Below are 21,220 nucleotides of genomic sequence, written 5' to 3'. Positions count from 1 at the left end.
CCTTCTAGATAGGCAAGGCAAGGCAAGGCGACTTTATTTATCCTCAGGGAGTTTATTCCAGCTATTTGTTGCATAGTAACTAAATCCTGCTTTCCCACGTTTCGTGTTCACTCTGGGTATGATTAACAGATTGGTCTCAGAAGATCTTAGTGGTCTAGAAGGCTTATGTAGTGGAATCATATCCGTTAAATATTTTGGTCCTAAACCATGTAGGGATTTATAGGTTAGCAACATGATTTTAAAATGTAACGATTTATGAATTGGTGTTATATGTTCAAATTTGTTGGTCTTCGTTAAAACTCTAGCAGCAGCATTCTGAACAAGCTGAAGTTTCCTTAGAGTTTTTTTTTTTTTGAATAAACAGTTTAAAAACATAACCAGACCGATTACCACCTCAAGTGAATTAACCATAGCTATATGTATAAAATATATAAATATATGTGTGTACGGTCTGTCTCACTTGTATTCATTTTACTCTGAAATAACTTGAATAGAACTTTAGATGTTTGGGGATAAGCAGCACAGCAGTCAGGTAGCTACATAAAGCTATAATAAACTGCGTATGTTGTTTATTTAGGTTAAGCCTTCTGAAAAAATGTGCATGCACAATATAGCTTACAAAAGAAATTGCTACGTCCTACGCGCTCATTTTCATTTTCCCTCTGAGTTAAGCCCCGGATGATTATATATCCTAGAAACGCCCCTGGTGGTAACACGGTATGTTTATCAAACGACAATGTTGGAGGATTACCTAAAAACAAAAAACACAATACAGAAACAAGGGCAGACCGGCATTCAGACAGACAGTAAATACATTACAAACAAATAGACAGACAGACAGACAGACAGACAGACAGACAGACAGACAGACAGACAGACAGACAGACAGACCGATACAGGTAGATAGTTGTTTATTGTCATGGTTTTATTTAGGACACTATATTCTCACAGCACATTTAAACACAGTACTTAGACATAGCACACAAGATGTAACAACACACAATAAGACACGTATAAATTAAAACTGACACACATGACCCCTGGAAGACATGAGGGGCCCTCACACGAGGACCCTGATGTCCAGCCATCCTGCTCCTCCTCCCTGTGTCAATAACCACGACGAACTGCCCCTCCTCCATCACCTCCCCCTCATCCTGCACCCTGGTACAAGCCTAACCACCTCCCAAATCCTCCCATCATCCTCCACAACAAACCAATACCCCCCCCCCCTCGCTAATCTGGTCCTCAAACCAGGGGTGAGAGGTCACGGTTTAATTGTGGACCTTTGACACATAATTAAATAGCAATGTTTAACCTCAGTTACGACCTGTCACGCATACACTACAAATCACCCATGACTCTTGGGCAGGTATAAACTAGGGTGTGGGGGGGGGGGGGGGGGAGGGATAGCTGAAACACTGCTGCCGTCTTTAATTGAGTTGAACGTAACAGCGATTGTGTTAGCATGGAGCGTAACTTGTTTTAAATGACTTACGGCCATAAGACAGTAAGGGCATTCCTCCTGACATAGATAAGATGAAGGAGATACAACAACACACAAGCCGATTGGTTGGTTTAGCACTAACGTTGTATACAACGATCTGAAAATAAATCGTTCCGATTTTCCCCAACGTGGTTCATATCAGGCTTCATTCTGTAAGAATATTGTGCGTCTCTAAACCAAAATGTTTAATATCAATGGCATAAGGTGTTTTAGCTTGTTTTGTGTGGTGTTGACTCTGTTTAGGGTGAGAGGAGGGGTTAGTGGTATCTTGCTAGGTTGTGATCTATTGCTGACATTTAGCCCCACTAGAAAGCTTTCCGAGAACAACACTGCTTGGCTCCAAAAAGGCTAAAACACAACATCTATTCTACTGTCTGGGAGAATATATGCCCCACCTGAAGACAATTTGATCGGGCATAAATGTTGCTGCTTGCGCTAACAGCTAATCAACATCCAACTTGAGTGTAAAGTATCCCAACAGGCTACCACTGCTCAGTGTGTGTGTGTGTGTGTGTGTGTGTGTGTGTGTGTGTGTGTGTGTGTGTGTGTGTGTGTGTGTGTGTGTGTGTGTGTGTGTGTGTGTGTGTGTGTGTGTGTGTGTGTGTGTGTGTGTGTGTGTTGCTGTGATATAGAGGTTTGGCTTCTTGGCTCTGTGTTGTTTAAAGGTTTCGCCGGGGTACAAACACTAAATTAATCATGCTAGTGCTCAACTTGCTAGGGACTAAAATTTGCTTATGGAGGCCTATGATCACATTAAATATTAATATTATTCAGAGAGGGCGCACGCCTGCTCGTGTAGATGAGGGCCGGCTATGAAAGGGTGAATTGTGAGGGGGTTAGTGTTATTTGACGCCAGTAAAGGCCTACTTCCAATCTTCACTCATCAATCACAGAACATGAAACTTAACTAAATGCTTTTTTACCTCTAATTTATCTGGATACCAAAATTGGTACCTCTCGGATCCAGCAGTTCTACTATGTTATAGCAGAACTTATCTGAGGCACAGAGCCTGGGCCTAACACAAAGAAGGGATGGAGTTACGATATGTTTCCTGCTTCTTTTCTACTAATGAAACTAATTTGTATTTGAGGTTTAATTAGAAATTTTCACCAGAGAATTTATCAACTATCAATAAATTAACCGCAATCAATCATATGTTCTGGCAATAATAATAATTATTTATTTATCTTGGGGCTGTCCTGGCAGACATGTAATATCCCTTCCAATCATTTAGTTTGACCCCGATGGAATGGTTGGATGGCCCAACTGTCTGTCCACCTACCTCCCTACAAAATGCCCGTGCACCTATTGAACATGACCGTATGTCATCCAACTTTTGCTAAAGCTGGCCACCTGTTTTAGGGGAGTAGCTTGGAGGGAGGCCTCAAGGGAGGGGGGGGATGTTTTGTTTGGATACTTTCAAAATCGTTTACTCTCCAAACTGCCTACTGATGTAAATTAATTAGTGTGCTGATGCAGCGTTCTCACTTAAGTTTCTTCAATTACCTCACCATGCATTTGTAATGCTAACACCAGTTCTGACGAGTTTGTGCTTGCATACAGAGTGGTCAACACAACACCATATAAAGTGTTATAGGGTCGGATAAATCCGACCCTATAACACGGATAAATCCGACCCTATAGGTGTGGCTTCTTTACCATTCCGCCCGCCCGTACCAAGACAGACTAAAGATTTATCAGGGGGGTCCGACAGACCACCTCCATGGTGCACGTCCCTTTACCTTGTATCTCTGGATACTCAATTCTTATTTAACATCCATCTTACCAATCTTTGAGTCATGCCTAGCCCAAAAACCACGATGAGGCATCGAGTTTACACTTCATCACTTCCCCTAGCTTTCATCAAAAGTCGGGTGTGAGACTGCAGATAGATTGATTTTAATGAATGGCAAGCAGATAACGTTGTGTTGTGAAAAAGCTGTCCCTGTTATGTACTTGAACGTGGGCCTATTACCAGCTGCACGGATTCACCCATGGTAGGCCAAAAGTAAAAAAGATAGTAGGCCTATGCTTACTTTTAGACACTTTTAGCCATCCATTTTCCAAGTACTACATTAAAAAAAATCATCAATATTCAAACTCTAAATATAAGTCATTTGTCTCTTTGACATAAATCAGAGCATCAGACGCTGAAATCTCATTAACCCAGATCTTCCAGCTCACATGGGGCGTCAAAACAACTCGTCTCCCCAGTGACGCGGTGGGAGAGACGGATAATCACATCAGTCCTCTCCGAGACAACCGGCCGAACAAGTTCAGCACCAAAACAGCTGGGATGGCCGCGGCTCATGTGTGCACATCCACGCTGTGCTACAATAACAATCCATCCGTCTTTCCATTAAACCAACAAAACACACCTACACAACCATCTTCGCCGTAATAAAATAACCTACATAAGCGCTGTAAAGAGTGAGTGGTGGATTTGAAAAGACAGGGGCCTCGCTTGTTAGGTCCAGCGGTCGGATCACAAATGGTCTCCCACGCTGCGGGGTGGGGTGCCAGGGCCCGGGGGGTAAACGACCAGGAGGAGGAAGGGCGACTTCAGCCCCTCCAAAGCCACATGGATATGGAGGGTAGAGACGATGGGAGGTCCCGAATTATGAAGGAGGCGAAGAGGAGAGGTGACATGATGAATAGCAGTAGGCTACAGAAGTGGAAAAAAGCGGATTTCTCACAATTATCAGCATACGGCTGACAAGCACCAGGGGGGTCGCCGGCGTGGACTAGAACACGCTTTGATTTGGTTATTTGTGCACTGTTTATGCAAATAGCACGACGACACATTCAGTTAACTGTTGTAGGCCTATAGTTTCAGCTATGTAGGCCAAACCAAAGTCATCCTATTTGAGTTCTCAAACACATAACATAATATGGCTATATTTTCTTTTTGTGTATGTATGTAATGTAGGGCTAGTAGGCAAAAGGACCACATTCAGCCGACCAATGGAACCACCATGGAGTAGACCGCTTTATTTATTAGGATTTTTGGTAATTTAGTAAATATATGCGTTTCCTAAAATATCCAACATGCCTAGGCTACTTGGATAAGGCAAAAAGTTAACAATTTAAAGAAATCGAATATTTTCCGATAGAATTAAGTCAGTATTTATTTACTTAATTACATGTGACATACACAGTATGTCAGTATTTATTTACATACGACATACACAGTATGTTGTAACATTAAAAAAAAAGAAAAAAAAAGGGATGAGCGTACAGGGCTTGGGAGGATCTAGTAGACAGCGACATCTGGAGGAGAGAAAAAAATAACTTGATAAAAGGGTTGGATAATTTTTTAAATAATTATAAATGTTAGAAACATCATTTGGTATTAATTGTAAATTAACTTACCAACCAATGGAACAGGAAACAATGGTAGGAGTGTAGAGCTTAAGGTAATAGGTATTTTTTTTCTATGCATTTTTTTTTATTTTTTTAAATGGTCTTTATTTCTTAACTTTTTTTTTTTTACTTTGCTGCATTTTTTTCATAATTTTTTTTGGTTTGTTGAATTTTTTGTGCAGCACATTTTTCTTAAGACCATTTCAATTCTTTATTTTTTTTTACAATTCATTAAGCCAGAAAGTGAGAAGCAAACAAGTCATACAAAATGAATAAAACTGATACATAAAATATTTACACATGCGCAGCTACCAATAGTACTCAAATTCATTCAACACAACCTAAATTATTTTTAAATTCAAAGAAAACGGCATCAAAAATTTGATTATTTAACACGTCACCCCAAAAAAATGAAAAACATTGTTGAATCATTTCTATACTTTAAGATAATTAAAAAGGTTCTGTTGTTGAACACGTTCATAAGAAACATCAGCTGAGGAAAACAAATCGAGTTCTAATGTATGATGTCACAGTCTATCTCGCAATTAATAATCACACGCCGAGGTGGTCCAGGTGCGTGTATGTGGTGATCTTCATCTCCTCCAGGAGCGAGGCTCGTTGTCATCCTCCTCTTCATCATCATCCTGAAGCAGAGCGTCATCACTCATCGGCTCCTCTGCAAACTATGAAGGAGAGGGGATGAATATTGTTTGCAAACTGCTGAACTTGTCAACGTGAATGCAACATTTGTGAGACTTTTAAATAATTTAAATTAACAAATAATTAGTTGTGTTAAAGTGCAGCAAATACACAGACAAATGCATATATATTTACAGAAGGACACACACAGCCAATAGTGTTTATCGTAAGCCTAACTGGATATTATTCGACCATCGTTTATGGAGCACAGCTTTATTCCCTCCTGCACTCAAAATGTTGGCGTGTCAAAATACCCAACAGATAAAACAGCATGTTCTTAAGGTCGTTAGCCCACAGCCAATGGCTCCATCTAGTGCCCAAACTGGAAACCAAACTTTCTCTTAGAAATATATATTAAGTATATAGAATTACTTAGCACGACTTATCACTAGTAACACATGCATAGCAAAGCTTGGGCGACAACATCATCGGGTAGCATAGCCACTAGCGCTACCAGGTGAGAGATGGACCAGACCTCTTCGTCGTCGGGCTCGGGGTCACCGTGGTCTGCAGTCGACATGCTGATTGGAGGTTTGTACCACGACAAACGGAGGAGACTGCTCAGCTTCACACCGTGGACTGCCGCCTGGGGGGGGAGAAATACCTTCAGAGTTATGCACTGGGCTTCAAGACCGTCACAGGTAAACCCTGAGATATAAGACCTTCACAGTTAAACCCTGAGATATAAGACCTTCACAGTTATACACTGAGATATAAGACCTTCACAGAGTTATACACTGACATACAAGACCTTCACAGTTACACACAGATATAAGACCTTCACAGTTAAACCATGAGATATAAGACCTTCACAGTTAAACGCTGAGATATAAGACCTTCACAGTTACACCCTGAGATATAAGACCTTCACAGTTATACCCTGATATATAAAAGACCATCACAGTTAAACCCTGAGATACAAGATCTTCACAGTTATACCCTGAGATACAAGATCTTCACAGTTAAACCCTGAGATATATGACCTTCACAGTTAGACACTTACAAGACCATCAGTTGCACACTGAGATACCAGATCTTCAGTTAGACTGAGATATAAAACCTTCAGTTAGACTGAGATATAAGACCTTCAGTTAGACTGAGCTATAAGACCTTCAGTTATACACTGAGGCTAATTTACTATTAGCCTCGATAAAACACTGTAGTGGAGAGTTTACTGTTCTTAGCCTCACCATGACATTTATACAGTTAACCGTTTGGTTCGATGCCCAATATTTTGACCATGTACGGGAAGTGGACACTAGGACTAATGACAGACATTATAGAGAGATGATGAGCAAGAGCATAAAAAGATACAGAGAGCATAAAGGAGAGAAAAGAGAGAGAGAGTTGGTCCACTTGCTCTGCTTCAAGACATGGAGAGATTATGAGCGAGAGCATGAAAAGGATGCATATAGGAGAGGGAAAGAGAGAGGGAGAGTTGGTCCACCTGCTCTGCCTCTGCCCTGCTCCTGTAGGTGATGACAGCAGAACGAGTCTCCTCATCTATTCGGCAGTCCTCGATCTCTCCGAATTGCTTCCGGAAGGCAAGAGAAATACATTAGAAACTCAGGGTGAACAATATATATGAAGTCCGATAAATTATCGGACAATGTTTCCCATACATAGACCAATGTGTGGCGCAGAGCCACAGAATCAACACCGAGCGCCACAGATGTTTTCTACTTTTTTTTTTTTTGCTCATCAGAGGCCCAAAATCCTTTGTTTTCCTTGACAGCGGTCAATTATACTCATGATTATACTTAGCAACGGCGAATTATCAAATATAATTCACCGCCGGAAGTTGTGAAGGGCCCATGCAAGTGAACGGAACGTTCCATGGCAGTGAGAAGACCCATGTAATAATTGCGATTAATGTGAAATGCGGTTATAGTTTATATATATGACTATGTGTTAGACCCCCAGGCCGTTCTGCCCGCGATTTTAATTCGCTCTGCAGCAGAGGCTGGAGATCGGGAAGATCGGGAGGTCTCCCGGTGGGCCGGTCCACTTTGATTAAGTATTTATTAAGTATTATTCAGTTTAAATTATAGCCTATAAATAGAGCTAATAATTTGTTAAAAAAAATACATTTTGAAACCCGAGACGCCTCCTGTTGATCTCAGTTTTAGTTTGACTATTGATGAAGACATGGTACTATGTAAATCGCTTATTGTGTAGAAAATGAACCACCCGATTGCTCTATAGAGAGCTCTGCTGGCCAAAATCGTTCTTAGCCATCCCTATTGGAAACGATATTCTAGGGGTCGTGGGGCCTGGAGGGGGGAGGGTAAGGGGGGTGTTGTGAAAGGGCTTTACTGTTGGGACTCTTGGGGACTCACCGCGAAGTGTGGCAGCAGTTCAACCTGCTCGGCCTCGGAGAAGCCCGAGATCTCTAGCGCTCGCGGCCGATGATCAACCGACGCGTACAGCGAGGCGCCGCGGCCTCGCCCCCTGGAGCCCCGCCCCCGAGCCCTGAGTGACCCCCGACCTCTCATCAGCAGCCCCCGACCCCGAGCCAAGAGACCCCGCTTGGCCGCCTGAGAGAGAGAGACAGAGATGAACAAGGCGTTAACTGTGTGGATCACCAGGGTCATCACCTTGGGAACAGTGTTGTGTTCTGAAACGGGAGCACGAGGCCCCCGTGGCTGCTATAAAACAAAGTCTGCAAAAGATAGCCACTTATTTATCTATAGCCACTGACAGTTATATTCAGCCTCTTGCGGTAATATATGATAATAGAATAGATCTTCTTAATGACATCTGAAGAAACCATCTGTAGCTGGGTAATGGTAGGGTTCATTTAACTTTACCTATAGCTGGGTTAGGGTAGGGTAGGTTTACCTTTATCTGTAGCTGGGTTAGGGTAGGGTAGGTTTACCTTTATCTGTAGCTGGGTTAGGGTAGGGTAAGTTTACCTTTATCTGTAGTTGGGTTAGGGTGGGGTTAGCTTCCCTCCATCAGTACCTTGGTTAGGGTAAGCTTACCTCTATCTGTAGCTGGGTGTACTTAATCTTGAGCAGCGCTATGTCTTCTCCAGCCTGGCTCTTCTTGTAGAGATCCAACTCTGTGTCCAGAAGCTCTTTCTGGGCCTATAAAGCATCAACAAATAGGTCACCACACCGACATGACGCAACTAATCTAACAACACTTTACTGCTCTGCCTGTGTGACAAACAGAGAGGAACAGAAAGAAAGTGAGTGAGTGGTGTGTTAGTTAGAGGGAGAGAAGAACGAAACAGAATGTTTATGGATCATTATATTCTTATCCTCTAGAATAAATATGAAATTATATGAATATATGATATAATATATACATTGTTACGAGTTCATTTAAAAGACCTTTGTATGGATTATACTTGCACCTAGATCCCTAGGTTTCCCAAAGTGAAAGGCGCTAAGCCGGTTACGTGAGGTTCAGCGAGCTTTGCACCGAAACAGCTATTAAAATGTCATAGGGCTACTTTTCACCTTTCAGAGCCTGTACTTTTCCACTTTGACTTCAGTTAAGAAGTTGAATCAGTATTTCTACTTTTACCTCTTTTTTTTTTTTACACAAGTAGCTATACTTTTATTTAAGTAAAGGCTACTTTTGCCATCGCTACATGCATCCTTCCAGGCATGTGAACTTCCCCCCACCCTGTGTGTTGCCATTTAATTTGGCCTTTCCCACTAGGGCTGACTTTAGCCACGGATTACCTCTCCACGTTAATCATTTCCTTCACCTTCGTCTTCCTTTGTTGTTACTGCCAAATAAGAATCCTTTAAGCCTTTAAGAATTTAAGAATCATCAAATACCTTGCTGACTAAGTGTCCTGCAAGAAATAACTTTTCATCTTGCATACGTGCAGGAGAGAAGAGAGACAGTATTTCTGTATATGCAAGACTTATGTGTGAGTTACCTGGGCTTTGGTCTTTGTGGAGCGCATGGGTTGGGGGCAGCTAGACGAAGCCTTGATCTCCCCTTGGAGTTTTGTGATTATCTGGGTGAGGGAGGACAGGGTCTGCATGATCTTCGCCCTGTCCTCCACCTTCACCACCACCTTCTTCTGGTCAAGCTTCGATATCAGCAGCTGTGGCATAGATCACCCGCATTTTTCACAAATTGTATCCATTTTATTGTCAGGTTTTTGAAGTTTATCACCATCTCTTCAGAAACCCACATTTTGTCAACACTCAGGAAATCTGATTATTTAGCTAATGTAATTTTTTTCTCTTAATCATCATATTTGGTAGCATTGATCATACATTTTCTATACCAATACGATTTGTTGATATACTATACGCTCTTTAAAGTATTAGAAACTTAAAAAAGGCATTGAGTAAATTATTTATATAATAACTGACACACACACACACACACACACACTTTACCTAAACATTAAGTAAATAAGGATAACAAAAAAAATTATAGAACCAACCTTCTGTGTCTCGATGTGTTTCTCTAGGATCTGTTGTTTCTTGCAGTTTACATCCTGCTGCAACCGCAGAGCTTCCTGTTGAAGGGATCATGGGAAAATCAAGGTCAATATTTGAATGGAGAACACCTTCCCCCCTTGCTCCTCTACTTATCCTACACCACCTCCTCCGACTTCCTCCTGCTCCTCTCCTTTTGCCACCATCTCCTACACCTCCTCTATTCTACCTCGTGCTCCACGTTCCCTTTTCATCGTCCACTACCTTCGCCTCACCTCTTCCTCCTCCTCCTCCTTCTACCTCCCCCTCGCCGCCTCCTCCTCCTCCTCCTCTACCTTCCCTTCCTGCTCCTCTACCTGTTTCTTCCTCAGCGTGTCCTCGCTGTTCCTCTGAGCAGTCTTCAGAGCAGCAGGGTTGAACACGGTCTTGGTCAGCCCTTTGGAAGTGGAAAAGACCTGCAACATATGAACACAAGCCTGTTAACCACAGCAACATTCTGGCTTCTGTTGGTATACATTGTAGTGTTATTATAAAATGTAGTGTACAGGTCAAAGACCTCGCCCACCTTCTCAGTAGGAATGGCAGGCTTAACAGGAAACCCAAGCCTCTCTTTCACAGACGTTTTGGCAGAATTCTGTAGACAGACGGGGATAAAAACAGATGTAAAAAAACCGACAGACAGAACAACCGACAGACAGGACACATAGGCAGGCAGAAGGACAAACAGGCAGACAAATAAGCACAAACACACACACACACACACACACACACACACACACACCTGAGAGGCGTCAGCCGGGTTATGGTTATCCGAGGGCCCTGTTAGCAGGGGCCCAAGACGGTCCTTCACAGACTGTTTGAGAGAGGTTGGCAGGGCCTGTGGGACACAGATGGATATCAGAGACCACACCCTATTCCCTATGACAACAGGTATTAAACAATGAGTGTGGGGGTTTGCCTTTATTACAGTGCATCATACTGAGGTGGGGGTGTGTGTGCATTACATTGTACCTTACAGTGAGAAGGGGTGGTGTGCATATTGTAGTGTATCTTACAGTGAGGTAGGGGTGTGTTTGTATTTCAATGCATCTTCGTGAGGTGGGGTGCTTGTGTATTATAGGATATCCTACTGAGAGCTCTGGGTGTGTGTGTATAATAATACATTTTACATCGATGTGTGTATTGTGTTATAACGGTGAGGGTAGTGGGGTGTGTGTGTATTACAGTGTGTCTTACGGGGAGGTGGAGTTGTGTGTGCATTACAGTGTACCTTACGGAGAGTTGGAGTTTGTGCGTGTGGATTAAAGTGTATCTTACGCTGAGGTCGGCGGGGTGGGCAGGCTGCAGGGAGGTTGGGGGTCCGGGGGGGCCATCCGGTCTGTACCAGTGGACCCTGATGAAGCGGTTCCCGAGCACGGCCTCGGGGCTCTGCATGGCCCGCTTGGCCTCATGGGGGTTGGAGAACTGGACCAGCGCCCCCTCTGGATCACTTTGGTACGCCACCTGGTGTCAGAAGATGGCCATTGGATCCCGGTGTCACAGCACAATGGTAGCAGTAACAGCAAAAAAAAAAAAGGGCATGCCTCTTGAGACATTCCTGATCTCTGAGGTCATATTGAAGTTTCTCACTGAGCACTGGATGGCCTCACTCCTGATTGAACCAACTTTCAAAACCCTTAAGGTTAAAGAACAATGCTACACTCCACCTCTTTCGATCCTGCGGAAGAAAACCAGAAACATCTGAGAAAAGCTTTGAGTGCACATTTCTGTCCCTTCCACAAGCGGTCAATTTCAGATACAATTATATTGATTGCCCCGTTGATAGCTACATTTTGTTTAGCGGGGCTATTGTTTTTTTTTTAAATCTGCAGACTTCTGTGATCTTGCTTTGACATGAACTAAACTTGCTCCTTTAAGTGTTGATTAGTCCATGTCGTTTTTATGTTTTGAAAGTTGGTTTGAACAGAGTGATGCCAGACTGTTCTGTACTTTCAGGCGAAGATTGAACAGGACTGACAAAAGATTAAAAGAAGGAGAAAGAGAGAGAGAGAGAGAGAGAAAGAACGAGAGAGAGTGAATGATCGTCTGACCTGCAGGTTGACGATGGTGCCAAACCGGCAGAAGTGTGCGTTGAGCTTGCTGATGTTGTTGAGGTCAGGGGGGATCTGTCTGACCAGAAGCCTGGAGTTGGGGGGGTGAAACTGTGCAGGAGCTCTGTTCTGGAAGCCCTGGTGGTTCCCAAAGCTGGGCCTGAAGAGAACAACCAATCAGAAACCAATAATCAATCAATCTGATTGTCCAGGGATCACTGCTGTTCACACATTAGGAACGAACGCTAAATAAAAGTAATGATTAACAAAGCAAGCGCAGTTGTTGTGTACCTAGGTTACGCAATACTTCTCAGTCAAACTTTTAATTCTCTTTGGATAAAACTGTCAGATAAATGATGTTTGTTAGTTTGTCTTACTTTTCGAACCAGGGTTTCTTCGGGGGCATGTTGCCATCGGGGAGGCCGGCTGGTCTCTTCCTGGGGTCCGACTCCATCACCACCCGGTGGTTAGGAGGCTTCTCTACAGAACAGAGAGAGAGAGGGGAATATTAACAAGGTAATTAACTAAATGTTAAAGTGTCAGTGAAATTGAAAGTAAGTCTTCGTAAAACTTGCATGAAGTTACTCTTAGTTAAACCTGCCCTAAGTCAAACAGTGAGTTAGACCTGCGCTAATTAACTCACTGCAGCCATGACTTTTCATCCAGACTATTAAAAATAATAAAACACCGTTTCCCTTCAGAAATCCACTTCAAAGAACCCTGGCGGAACATGAACCACCACGGTTGTGGTGGAGGGGCGGAGAGGGACTGAGCTCCTGTGTATTTGTAATGAAAGCATGTGTTTTTGAAGCAGTGATTAGGTTCACCGGCTCCTACCTCTGTGGGGCTGGTCCATGTCTCCCATGGTCAGTCCGATGAGGTTGGGTCTCTGGACGCTGGCTCGGTGGCGGTACTGCATGGGCCTGGACATGCTGGTGATGCTGGGGGCCTCAGGGTTGTACATGTCTGTATCATATGAGTCTGGAGGGGGAGGACCAAGGTACACCGTTAACTATCAGTTAGCAAGTTAAAGTAGTTAACTAGAGTCAAATCAGTTAGCAGAGTTAAGTACACCATCAACTTGAGTTAAATCAGTTAGCAGAATTAAATACAAAATTACCTAGTAGAGTTAACAGTTATCAGATGGCGGAGTTAGATTCCGAATTTAACCAGTGAGCAGAGGTAAGCAGAGAGTTAACAAGAGTTAAATCACTGAGCAGACATAAGTACACAGTAAACTAGAGTTAAAAAAATTGGAGTTCAGCACAGAGTTAACTAGAGCTCAGTTAGCAAAGTGAATTGCAGAATTAACTAGAATGAAACAAGTTAGCCAGAGAGTTAAGTAAAGATTAAACAAGTTATATCCGTTTGAGTTAACCGTTAATCAGTTAATCACACACAAGTTTGCATTAGACGACTCCAATCTCGTGGTGTGCTACTGCATGCATAACCACTGATTGGCTGATATGGTTGTGGTCACCAGCTGATTATGTGACACACCTATCCAGCTCTTATCCAAAGACAATTGAAGAAGCATTTACAGAGGGGCCGTCTCTTCTTTGAGCTCCGCCTCACAGTACTTTCAAGACACTTTGTCGACACACCTTTATTTGGAACCTAGTCGCCTGACGACTGGAGCTAATTGAAACAGTGTCATTCGGATCTCTTACCGGAGGAGAAGAGGGGAGCGGATGGGGGAGGGAGAGAGGAGCGCATCCCAGAGGTGACGATGGTGGGGACGGAGCTGGCGATGGAGTTTGGAGGAGCGGCAATACCAGAGGCCTGCAGAGGGGGGAGTGGGGGAGGAGGACCTGAGAGGAGACACGACACACCAGAGGTTATCACAACTGTGTTCAGATACTTTATACTGACTTGTGCACAAAAACGAGTTAAGAGTGTCACTGACTGATTTATATTGAATAAACTGCTTGATATTTTTTTTATGTGCTCTCATAATCTTTATACACAAACCATATAAACACTTTATAAAACTAAGTAAACTGTTCATTATACATTAAAAAAGTTTCTCTTCTCGACATTTCTCTGGGATGAATTATGCAAAAGGAATAACATGTAAACAGGTCATATATAGGTCTGTGAGCAGGTCTAGGAAGGTCTGAGCGCAGGTCTAGGTAGGTCTGACAGCAGGTCTAGCTAGGTCTGTGAGCAGGTCTAGGTAGGTCTGTGAGCAGGTCTAGGGAGGTCTGAGAGCAGGTCTAGGGAGGTCTGAGAGCAGGTCTAGGGAGGTCTGAGAGCAGGTCTAGGTAGGTCTGAGAGCAGGTCTAGGTAGGTCGTAGTGTTTGTGTAGGTACCTGTTACAGGTGGGAGGCTGGGGGGGAGCGAGCCAGGGGGGGGCACTGGGGGCCGGAGCTGAGCAGGAGGCGGGCTCATGAGGGGGGGAGGCGGTGGGAGACCTGGGGGGGGCTGCGAGGGAGGGGGCTGGAAGGGAAGGATGTTGGGAAGGTTGACGTCCTCCACCACCACCGGGTCGCTGCCGTGGTCGAAGGGACACATGTCTCCACGCATACAGAAGCCCTTCTCTGGAACACACACACACACATCGTGGTTAGTTATAATACTGCTAGCATACAGAAGCCGTTCTCTGGAACACACACACACACACACACACACACACATCATGGTTAGTTATAATACCGCTAGCATACAGAAGCCCTTCTCTGGAACACACACACACACACACACATCGTGGTTAGTTATAATACTGCTAGCATGCAGAAGCCCTTCTCTGGAACACACACACAAACACACATCATGGTTAGTTATAATACCGCTAGCATACAGAAGCCCTTCTCTGGAACACACACACACACACAAATCGTGGTTAGTTATAATACTGCTAGCATAACGAAGCCCTTCTCTGGAACACACACACACACACACACATCATGGTTGGTTATAATACCGCTAGCATACAGAAGCCCTTCTCTGGAACACACACACACACATCATGGTTAGTTATAATACCGCTAGCATACAGAAGCCCTTCTCTGGAACACATCACCAACCAGGGTTACCCCCTATACCTTGTATATAAAGCTAAAAGTTATATAGTATCAAATATTAGTGTTGTTGAGTTTGTTTACATTCAACATGCATGCAGCTTGACGCTGATAAAATGATTGAAAAAGGGTTAGGGTTAGGGTTACATGGCTGTTCATCCAGAAAAAAACACAGCTCCCCCGTTCACTTGTCTTGGTTTACAGACCAATCTTTGCCTCTTCAACATGGAGGCTACATTTACATTCAATCCAAAGGCAAATATGTATTGGCCTGTGTATGTAGGTCCATGCGCTCCCCTCAAGCCCTCACCGTCGTAGTCACGGCAACGCTTCCGGGGCTGCTGGGGCGGGCGCCTGGGGAAGGCTTGGTCGGGCCTTATGTCCGACCAGCTCTCCGTGGTGCTGATGCTGTTGTTGTTGTTGCTGCCGTGGTGATGCGAAGGGGCGATGACGGTGATGGTGCTGCTCAGCGACGGGACGGGGAAGTGGCTGGTGGTCGGCGTGGAGACCAGGGGGGGCGGGGCGTACCCTTCGACCACCTCCGAGCGATCGCCTGCTTCGTGGTCATACTTGGGTTTCGCAGCGTCACGCTCTAAGAAGGAAAGGCGACAAGTGGTTGTTACGACGACTATATCAGGGGAAACAGTGGCTTCCGGGCCGAAACCTCAGGTTCTGGTTCGATGAAAACAGATTTAAATAAGAGTTCATATCCTTCCCCTTGCAGCACAGATGTTAGCAGAGCTGTCGCGGTTAACAATGTTGGCCTGTGCTATTGAACGGGGGCTCTTGGGTGCAAATGTATTACAATTGCTTTCATTTGTAGCCGAAGCTCTTATGTAACTGAATTAACCCAGATTCTATTATAAAGCGATTAATATGTTCTAGGGCTGATGCGATTAGTTGTCATAAGCGTTATTTCAACTATCTTTGATTTCTAGTATTGGTGCTGGGGGTCTCTGCACATCAAATTAGATTGGGATTTATGTTATTGTAGATTAAATAAATAAACATTGCCTTGGAAACTCTAACGTGGATTACACAGGGGCCTCTTCGCAGTGATGATGGTCGTTTACATTTACTCGCAGTTTGCTTGTTAATTGGGCGGTTAATTGGGCGGAATGGCAATATTGCAGTTGTCGTGATCCCCCTAGATGTGAGATTTAAAGTAAAACTCTAAACTAAAGGTTAGAAAGAAGGTTCGTAACAAAGCAGAAAAGGTGATGGCTGTGAATGACAAGCAGATGTCCTGATCAATAGATAATGGGAAGGTTTTATAAGGATTAAGTTAAGATTCATTAGGAGAAAGTGTACCAGATGGACCAGAAGTTAAGCGCTAGATGGTTTCATCATCAGGTGGATATGTTTTATAAGGACATTTAGTTAGGAGTGTTAATCATAAGGTTGGTGTGATCTACAACGATACTGATTGAAGCGCCATGTGTTTTGATCTCTAGCGACATCTCACCTCGACTCCGGCTCCGAGAGCGGGTACGCGAGTGGTCTCGCTCTCGTCCTCGTTCCCTCTCTCGGTCCCTCTCTCTGTCCCGCATGCGGTCCTTGCTCCAGCTGCGGCTGCGACTACGGCTGCGTGCGCGACGGCGGTTGTAGCGGTCCCGGTACGAGTCTCTCCGTTGTGGCTGGCGTTCATACTCCCTCTTCCTGGGCCGCTCGTCCCTCTTCCCTCGGTCATCCACTCTCCTGACAATCACCAAGTACACTCCCTGTGAGCCACCCTCAGTAAGGCTCTACCAGCTTATCCTCATTGATTGATAAAATGGATATTGTCTTATTTACCATCTACTATTTAGTCACCTAGCAGATGTTATCATTATTAAACTGGGACTGCAGACAAAGGCAATTGAAAGTTTCAATTTGAAAAAAAGAAAACGATCTGGTTATGTACAGAGATATGACAAAAATAACACATGGAGGCCGTGGTGACTGATCACTGATGAGGTTCACTGAACAGGTTAACATTTATCACTATTTTAACTACGTTAACATGATTGTCCCACGTCACACAGCCTCCAGGTCAACATCAGGTGGACCCATCCCCCCCATCCAAGAGCGACAGCTTGCAGGGGCCAAAGTGCAGCTGGCAGTGTAGAGGTACCTCAAGACTCTATCAGGGACCTGGTTCCTCGTCTGGAGTTCCTCACGTTTATCTTCTGGCACCCTTAGGGCCCTGATTGAATCAATACAGCACTGGTTAGAAACAAACATTCACCTGAATTAACCTTTAAAACTGTGCACTGTGCACAGACTGACAGACACAGACACACACCTGCCATCTCTGCCATAGCGGGAGCTAGACTGTGGAGGACTGTGGTTCACCCTTCGAGAGAACTTGTCTCGATCGTCCTCGCGGCTCGACTAGAAAGAGAGAATATAAAAAGTATAAACACAAAGGATACAGACTGCTAGAAGTTGGGTTAGATATAGACTACTAGTTATCGTGTAAGATTAAGGCTAGTAATTATCCTGTTAAAGTTGCGTAGTTATCTAGGAATATTGTATATTGGACAGCAAAATAAATGATTGAGATGGAGAACAAAAACACATCTAATACGTATCTAATAATTTCATAGACTTTGCCATTATTTTATACTCTGAGATATCCTGTTGAATACAAATCACCTCTTCTTTTTTGACTTCATCCTTCTCTAGTTTTGGGTTGACCTTGTTCACCGGCGCTTGCTGTTCTGAGGGAGGGAGGTAGCTTCTGTTGCTCACTGCTTCAAACAGCTTATCCACAAAGATCTGGGTCTCTGGATAAACACAGGGAAACCAAATTGCAAACAAGCATCAGCAACCACATCTTTCCAAATGAGTACAAGTAATACACAGCATTGCTTCCCACAGACCAGGTAGCAATGTGTGGTGAAGATATCTTGACTGGGGGGGGGGGTTGGATGATGATCCCTGACGGGGGGGACGGGGACGGGGGTTGGACGTCGCGATTGCTCAAGTAACAATATAAATATAATACTAAAAATAATAATAGTCCTTCGACTGATCAGACCAACGATCGCTTTGAGCGCAGAATCGCTTCCCTGCCGTCATTGTGTTAAACCAGCTAATAGCACGCAAGGGGGAAAAAGGTGATTGGCTCCAGTAAAAGGGGATCGGAAACAGAAAGAAATGTATTGCTCCTCTCCAGCCCCTGCTGCAGAGCGAATTCAAATCGCCGGCAGAACGGGCTGGGGCTACCCAGTCTAACACAGTAATCCATCTAAACTATAACCGCATTTCACATTAATCGCATTGTTTGCTGCGTTACCAACGTTGTCCATGCTGACTTAGGGTGCGGGATGTTTAATATCAATAAGGTTGAGTTCATGAGGCTAACATTATATTTTCTGAGTCAACAATAATTTTGGGCAGGTGTGTTCGAGCACAGTGTGTCATACTAAACATTGGTAAACTCCAGACGTCTTCACTGTGCCAAATATCCCGCTGCTTCGGGTTTTCCTTTGTAGGCGCGTTGAGAGTAGGAGCGGTCGAATACGCTGTCAGTGTGTGTGCATGTATCAGTTATACGCGGGTTGATCCAATAAGTTGTAGTGTACCCACGCACCATTGGCATGTATGCGCGCGTGTCTCTGTGTGCGTGTGTGAACGAGAATGACAGGGAGAAAGAGTGCTATACAGAGATTAATGAACGGAACGATATTTATATTTCAAAATCGCATAAAATATATAAATAAATAAAATCTGAATCAATTTGTGACGCTCATTGTTGGTTCTGTGGCACTGCGCCACATATTGGTCTATGTATGGGAAACACTGCAAAGTAATAAAGCGCTTTTTAAGTTCCGGAGTACTTAATATAGTACTCAGAGACAGTACCATCAACTGGCAGGGTTAGGGTTTAATTCCCCCTGGGACCACCCATGTCAAGAATGTATGCATGTATAGCTGTGCATTTATGAGTCGTTTGGAGGTAAATTACCTTTCTGCAGGAACACATCCAGCTGGTCGATGCAGAGGGCTTTCAACTCTTTCTCGGTCTTGTCCTTCTTCACCAGAGCCACCACATACTTTGCTAGTGCAGAGGGGTCAGCATCACAGCTGGAATATTCAAGTCAATGTTTAGTAAATAGTAGGCCAGGAGTGAAGTGGTTAGGATGTATCCAAGCTGAAAGGTCTTGGGTTCAATCCTAAATGCTCCTTAATAATCAGTCTCTGTATTCACTGTGTAACCCCTATCTGCTCCTATTGATCAGTCTCAGTATTCACTGTTGAACCCCTACCTTCTCCTTGATGAGCAGTCTGTATTTAATATCTCATCCCTGCCTGCTCTTTGATGACCTGTCTCTGTATTCAATGTCTAACCTGCTCCTTGATGACCCATCTCGGTCTAACCCCTATAAGCTCATTAATGACCTGCATCATAATCCGCTGCAAGTAGCTTTGATGAAAAGCTTCTGCTGCATGAGTAAATGCAAAAAAAAGTAAACAGGTCTGTAGTTGATCCCCGTTAGTCGCATTACACCTGAATTACAATAGGTCTTCCTGACAGTATTTGTATATATTTTCCCTTCAGCATTCATTTGATGTATTTTATTTGTATTTCTATTGTATCTTTGAGTAGAGCAGCTGCGAAATAAACTACTCCCCTCGGGATTTTTAAGTTAACTTAATATGGTGAATCAATGTGTTCAACATAAGCATCGCTGGCACATAGACTTTAATGAAGACAGATGTACCAGAAGATGAACTATATGTTAACTTTAAGTAACCTCATGGCGCTATGGTGACATAAATACGATTAGATGAGCACATATACCTTTGAATGACTTACAAGTCAACATAACCTCCACCAATGGATAACAATGTGTTGATCATAAGCCTCGCAGGCACGTCACTGACATAAACACAAGCTTAGATAGCATGACTTACTTGGAAAACTTTAACAAGTAATAGGTATTAAATAGAGATAAGATAAGGTTAGAGACTTACATGGGCTCTAAGGTTTTCGAAAGCCAATTTTTCAAGGCATCGAGGTTTTCAATGATCATCTTTGAGTCAAAATCCGGAGGCCAGGGTTCACTTCAGATGGTGAAATCAGAAAGCAGCCACGTTTGGCAATTAAAATGTGTTTTTGGGGAGACAGTCAGCCAAATGCTAGCTTAGCCTAGCTTAGTTTAGCCTAGCCTAGCGTTGTGAAAGGCCACAGCGAGGCTAGTTGTGGGTTATTTAAACACACATGAATACACAGAAACAGTCTGCTTGGTCTCAAAAGCAAAGCTAGTGAGCCCACTGAAGGTTCAATGTTCAATGTGTATAATGGCCGGGTTTATAATAACCATAAGTATATTTATAAGTGTAGTTATATTGCTCTCCTCTCAGACCAGCGTGCCGTCTATTTACTACCGCCTTGTAATCTCGTCGGAGAGTCTCGCGAGAACGGAAAGGTTTCAGAATCGCTGCACCGTCATCATACAAAACTTTGGTGATGACATTAATCATAAAAATAAACAATGGAAATTTGACATATACATTTAAAATGATAACATATATTTCTTATACATGAGAACACGAAATGAATACAAATTCATACAGCCCAAGACATAAATGTATCCCCTAAGGCTCTGTGGATAGTGGGGAATAATATTTAAAAACAATATCCCGAGTTTGAGATCTCAATCATGGGATATTGCCCCCCCAATCTAATCGCGCCATTTTAGGAGATTCACGTGTCGCATATGTATTTATGGTGCGCTCACATCGCTGGAAATAATGGGGAAAATATTTTCGCAACGTTCGCGTAAACGACACCTCATGACGCTGTTATGATTCTACTTCCTTTCGTCAACTCCGGCCAAATTTTGGTTATTTAGGCCCATTCACTCTCCTGGCGATAACGAGAAGGCTCGCCTATAATGTCTCGCTGCGGCTTGTGGACATCCAACGTCCAAGTGCTGTCACGTGATTCCACTTGCCACCCCCACTGACGTCACTGGCTAATGAATGAAACAACCTTATTGTGATTGCAAAAACATGCGTTTGTGAAATTAGTTTTCGATGGGTCCAAGGGGTGTTTCTAGGTTCCATAAAAATCCGGGGCTTAGCCCAGACGGAAAATGAAAATGCCAAAATTATTTCTATGCTTTATTTTGCATGAACAT

At 43.6% G+C, this 21,220-nt stretch overlaps 1 protein-coding gene across 3 annotated transcripts; it reads right to left on the bottom strand.

Moving 5' to 3' along the window:
* Positions 1 to 4,615: 4,615 nt before the first annotated feature.
* On the bottom strand, positions 4,616 to 20,487 carry rbm26 (RNA binding motif protein 26). Of its 3 annotated transcripts, none has more exons than XR_003979376.1 (24): positions 20,052 to 20,487; positions 19,042 to 19,160; positions 17,727 to 17,857; positions 17,374 to 17,462; positions 17,203 to 17,274; positions 16,555 to 16,787; positions 15,400 to 15,681; positions 14,382 to 14,609; positions 13,740 to 13,880; positions 12,907 to 13,050; positions 12,447 to 12,549; positions 12,070 to 12,229; positions 11,297 to 11,482; positions 10,761 to 10,856; positions 10,545 to 10,613; positions 10,336 to 10,434; positions 9,985 to 10,059; positions 9,466 to 9,636; positions 8,552 to 8,656; positions 7,907 to 8,104; positions 7,015 to 7,101; positions 6,043 to 6,153; positions 4,878 to 5,551; positions 4,616 to 4,796 (listed from the first exon to the last, which is right to left on the bottom strand). XR_003979376.1 is itself a non-coding variant. In XM_030377286.1 (23 exons), the coding sequence occupies exons 1-23, from the start codon at positions 20,108 to 20,110 to the stop codon at positions 5,462 to 5,464; spliced, it is 3,048 nt and encodes a 1,015-aa protein (XP_030233146.1). In that variant the 5' UTR covers positions 20,111 to 20,487; the 3' UTR covers positions 4,616 to 5,461. The 3 variants fall into 3 exon arrangements, 1 of the variants encoding a protein (XP_030233146.1); XR_003979375.1 differs by having other exon boundaries at positions 4,616 to 4,775; XM_030377286.1 differs by having other exon boundaries at positions 4,616 to 5,551.
* Positions 20,488 to 21,220: the final 733 nt, after the last annotated feature.

This window comes from Gadus morhua, chromosome 14, assembly GCF_902167405.1.
Source record: "Gadus morhua chromosome 14, gadMor3.0, whole genome shotgun sequence".
NCBI lineage: Eukaryota > Metazoa > Chordata > Actinopteri > Gadiformes > Gadidae > Gadus > Gadus morhua.
This window is presented reverse-complemented; position numbering and strand designations above follow the sequence as displayed.